The sequence below is a fragment of the Triticum aestivum genome, chromosome 2D (genome assembly GCF_018294505.1).
Source record: "Triticum aestivum cultivar Chinese Spring chromosome 2D, IWGSC CS RefSeq v2.1, whole genome shotgun sequence".
Classification (NCBI taxonomy): Eukaryota; Viridiplantae; Streptophyta; class Magnoliopsida; order Poales; family Poaceae; genus Triticum; species Triticum aestivum.
Window position 1 is genome coordinate 550,475,847 of NC_057799.1, and position 4,935 is coordinate 550,480,781.

At 50.1% G+C, this 4,935-nt stretch overlaps 1 protein-coding gene across 1 annotated transcript; it reads right to left on the reverse strand.

Moving 5' to 3' along the window:
• Positions 1-3,908: 3,908 nt before the first annotated feature.
• LOC123049925 (putative lipid-transfer protein DIR1) lies at positions 3,909-4,466 on the reverse strand. The gene has a single exon (XM_044472775.1). It carries the CDS (start codon positions 4,400-4,402, stop codon positions 4,085-4,087), a length of 318 nt encoding a protein of 105 aa, XP_044328710.1. The 5' UTR covers positions 4,403-4,466; the 3' UTR covers positions 3,909-4,084.
• Positions 4,467-4,935: the final 469 nt, after the last annotated feature.

Below are 4,935 nucleotides of genomic sequence, written 5' to 3' on the forward strand. Positions count from 1 at the left end.
TTCCTCCTTAAGAGGGTTTGCCATACACCATTTGCCGAGGAGGGCCCTATTCTTAACCTCAAGGTTATAAATGCCCCTTGGTCTTTGGGACGGCAAACCACACTCCATTTAGCCAGTCGATATTTTCTCTCTCTCTATCTCCTTGCCAAAAGAATCTTGATCGGAAATAATCCAATCTATGTAAAACTCCTTTCGGCAACTGGAAGAAGAAAATCATATATAGTACCATATTACTTAGTACTGAATTTATGAGGACGAATCTTCCACCCAGAGACAGTAGTTTACCTTTCCAACTACTAAGAGCATCTCCAGCCGTTCGGCCCCTTAGGACGCCAAAAAAGCGCCGCCTGGGGCCGAACTGGCGTTAATTTCGGCGTGGGGGCGAACGAGTTTCCAGCCGCCGCCCCCATGTCGCCCCCAAATCGGCCAAACACGACACAAAATCCGTCCAAACTCGGCGATTTCATTCAAATTTGTACAAAAAACAAAAAACATGATTTAAAACAACTATGCCTAGCCCTACTACGCCGCTGCCGCCGCCCGCCTTCTACATGCCAAGGAGCCTATAGAACCGGGTGTAGTCGTCGCCGCCGCCATCGTCGTCGTCATCGTCGCCACCGCCCTGCGTCCCAACGGCGCCGCCTCCCTGCGTCCCGCCAGCGCCGCCGCCATCCCTGTTGCACCCCTGACCAGGGTCGTCGATGCACGGGGGGTTGGACGGCCCGGGCGCGTCCTCGTCGTCGCTGTTGACGATGACGACGAGCCCTCCTCGCGTCCATGGCGCCGAGCTTTGATCTTTTCGTAGGCCGGCGCTGGCGCTCCACCTGCTCGCGGACGTAGTCCGCCTTCGCCCACTTGAGGGCGGTATCGTCGGCGGCGGCTATGTCCTCGTGCTCCTTCTTCACGGGGAGCAACCCCGGCTCGGTCTTCGGCCGGACGAGGCGGTAGGAACGAGGGGAGGGCGGCCGCCCTCGTTGATGACGAGGGCGCCGCTGTGGGTGCGGCTCCCAAGCGGCGTCTCCTGCGGCTCCGGCTTGACGGGGCATAGCGCCGGCGACCCGGAGGTAAGAGAACCGGAGCCCGACGAGGAGGAGGTCGCCGTCTCCATTCGCCGCGGCGTCTAGGAACTACCGCGGCGGCGAGAGAAGGATGGGGGCGCCGGGTACTCCAGGCGCGGCGTGTTGCCGGTCTCGATGTGGTCGAGGACGGCTTCGAGGGTGCAGCCGGGCACGCCCCACCATTCACGCCGCCCGTCGGAGTTGAGGCGGTCGCGGGGCAGGACGCCATTTGTGTAGGCGACTTGGTCGGCGTGGCGGTGGTCGAAGTACATCGTCCGCAGCGTGTGGCTGTCGGCGGCGTACCTCGGCTCGTTCCGCTTCTCCTCCAACAGCGACAAGCAAATGCGCGCTATCTCGGCGCGTCGTTCTGCACCGGTTGGCACCGGGGGCACCGGGACGCCGTCGGCGCTCAGCTTCCATGAGCCCGGCACCCGTATGTCCGGGGGTGCCAGGTAGTCGGCCTCGTAGAGGAGGTGCGCCTTGTCCTCGCGCAGATGGCGTCGGCCAAAGCCATTCGCCGCCGCGGCGTCGCCTGGGTAACGCTCGGCCATTGCTCGTCGGCGGGGGAAGAGTGGGGGAGAGGGGCTTCGGTGGCGAGAGGGGCGTCGGTGGCAGTTGTGGCGTTCACCGGCGGGGAGGTCGACTTTTATAGCCGAAGATGGGCGGTGAGAGGCTTCCCGCCGGGTGCCGCATGGCGGGAGTGGGCGGGACGCACGTCGCCGCGCCTTCATTGCGCCGCCTGTGAGGCATCAATGGAAGGTTGACCGGCGTGGCAGCGGGGCAGCCTTGGCATTGATTCCTGCGGGAACCGAGGCGATGAGGACGATGAAGGCGGCGAGTCGCTGACTCGGCGGGCCCATTTCCATTCGCGCCAAAATCTATTTGCCAGGCGCCCCCCAGCGCGCCAGGTTCGTCCTGGGTCCGCCGGCACCAAAATCGGCCCTAGCCTGCGAAAATTGGGCTTCTGGGGGCGCGGCTGGGCCGAATTTTTGGCGCCGGCGACAAAAAAGGGGCCTGGGGCCTGTTGGGGGCGCGACTGGAGATGCTATAAGTCTTTTTGTAGTCTCTCCTCGACGTGCTTCCATTCATCATTTGTGACTCTCTGATAATGTATCGGTATCCCCAAATATGAGATCGGAAACTGGCCCAACCCGCACCCGAACAATTCGGTGTACAAGTGGGCCTCATCTTGAGTGTCACCAAAGCAAAACAATTCACTTTTATGAAAATTGATCTTTAGACCCGAGAGTTGCTCGAATGCTGATAAAATCAATTTCATATTTCTCGCTTTCTCGAGGTCATGATCCATGAAGTGTATTTTTTTTCTACAATGCAAGCAAACAACTTATATCGTAATTCTACCAGCTTCTTATTTCTGCATTTCTAAAATTGTTGGAAATAAGGAGGCCCTTAATACGAATTTAGCAGTGTCAATTTTGTTTCACATAATGTATGAAATCAAGTGTTAATCTTGTACCCTAAAAAAATAAAAAGAGTTGCAGTCTTGTCCAGGTTGACGTCGTAAAAGGCAGGGGGGAAATCAACGGTAGAATGTTGAATACACTAGTATAATCAGTTTAATTCCCATGTGAATGCGGCAACAGTAGTGTTTGGAAAACAATAATTTACACAATAATTTATAGTAATTTTTCATGAAATGGGATACCACATTCTTGTTCTTCAAACACAATAATGGCAATCTGCACAACACAGCACACTGAAACAGAGTGACTCGCTCCAAGACATATGAGCTTTAATTAGTGCAGCACTTTAGCGTTCTTGCTTCGAGACATCGATTCAACTCTAGATACATGTCTAGTTAACAAAATGCACTAGGATCAGTTGACTAGGATGGCAAATTCCTTAAGGAGACCATCTCCACATGGTCATCCTGGGAAGGTTACTTCTCGTAGAAAGCTAATGGAAGTCCGTGTAGCCACAAATCCCGATGCTTCTCAGCCCTAGGATGTATGTTGATTTCAACGACACTGAAAAAAGAATTCTAACTAAGTGCAAAACCTATGTATATTGAATATGTGGCATGCTGAAATGAACCTAGGAACGACTAAGCTCCACTCCTTGGTCCACAAATGATGGCTTCTTAGAGTCATTGCCCCATCTCTCTTCCCACACTTAAATAGGAATATTAAATATTGTGTGACCCAACAACCATGTGATGGATGCTTTCATGCAATTCAATACTGCAATATGAGCACATGGCATGGGCATTTTCGTATTGTTGTGAGAGTCCTCACAAGTACCTATAGATGAGCACATCACACGCACCTCACCAAGGATTATCAGACCTTCAAACTGAAACCACCTAGCAAGTAGTGAGTTGTGCTGGCGTAGACAGTATGTTTTATTATGCAAATCAGGAGTGCTGCCTTATCTGCTAGTATTGGAGCACATGTCTGTTTACTAGTTCCTGGTAGGATGCTTCCCCGTATCACCTTGAAATTCTGAATGAACTGCGATGCTATATGTTTGCTAATAAGTTCATATAGTTAAATTTTGGAGATTTCTCTAGAAGGAGAGCTGTTGTGCCAGTCCATTAGATACAATAAGACGTTTATGTTTTCTGACGATAAACATTGGCTGCATTTTCTTTTATCATACATAGATGCAAAATCACAAACTCTATATAGAAAACTAGCTGCACAAACGGACAATCTTCTTGATAGTTGATTACTGATTTATTTACGAGTGACCAATAGGGAAAAACTGTGATCGTCATTTACTTGTTCACTAAAAAACATGCAACTTTTTGACACGAAAGACACCACTGTAAGATATTAAATTCATGGGAATAACATGCAAGGCATGTTTGCCATCCTTACACTTCGAGTATAACATGCATATACTATTTTATCAAGAGCTTAATGACTTTGAAATCACACAATAACAATAAGACCGAGTAGCACAATGCTTTTCCAAGTGCTCCTCACTTATTTAGCCATATATAAGTGTCGATGCAGATGTAGAGCAACTGACTCCTAGATGCTTATGGGTAGTACATCCGATCATCACAAGCAGTTGTTGGGCATGGTGAGACCGCTCTTGCCGGGCAGCGCCATGGCACGATTTGCGTTGATGTGGTACTTTCTCAGCCATATGCCGGCGATGCCTTTGTACCGGCAGATGCATGATAGGTTGGCCTTCCCAAGCGCAACACAACACTCAGCCGACGGACTGTCTGTCGGGTTATTCACTGCCGCCGCGGGCTGGCAAAGCTTGAATTCATCATTCGACATGCCGCAAACGCCATGAACACCTTCTAGTGCGGCGAGGGACACCGACATGACAAGCAACAGTGCTGCAGCTAATGCATGTGCCTTAGCCATGACTGCTGGTACTGTTATTATGTTATCTAGTGGATTGCTAGAGGAGATTTTGATCTTTGCTAGGTTTTGCTTTGGAAATGTGTGAGATGAATGTTTGGTGTATGGCTCTATTAGTAGGGGCAGGCTTCTGTGTTCATGAAGTGTGTATTTTGCATCAGGGAAGAAATTAGGCGCTCAAGTGCTGCTCACATGTAGAAGCACTACTGTCTTATCATGCAAACAAAAATCTGCACTTGAACTCACTCTTGAGCGATAACGACTACCATAGTTGGCAAAAAGATATGTAATGAATTAAAACTACTGATTTCAACATCAAGAGTACGCTGCAAATTAAGACTAGTTCTTCGCAATGATAGGAAGTGATTTTTCGATTTGCCCACCCACAAGCTTTTTGCGTGGCTTTAAAAGAATTTTGCAAAAGAGAAACGGCTCATGATAACATTTGAAAATTGAATTTTTTTTAACTGGCCAACGATTAAGGCAAGCACTGAAATCTCTATGGTATATGCTCCGCTGCCGAATTAGACGAGTGA

What these genes read in the sequence shown, in the direction of transcription:
- LOC123049925 (XM_044472775.1), bottom strand. Translation starts at nt 4,402, where the DNA reads ATGGCTAAGGCACATGCATTAGCTGCAGCACTGTTGCTTGTCATGTCG.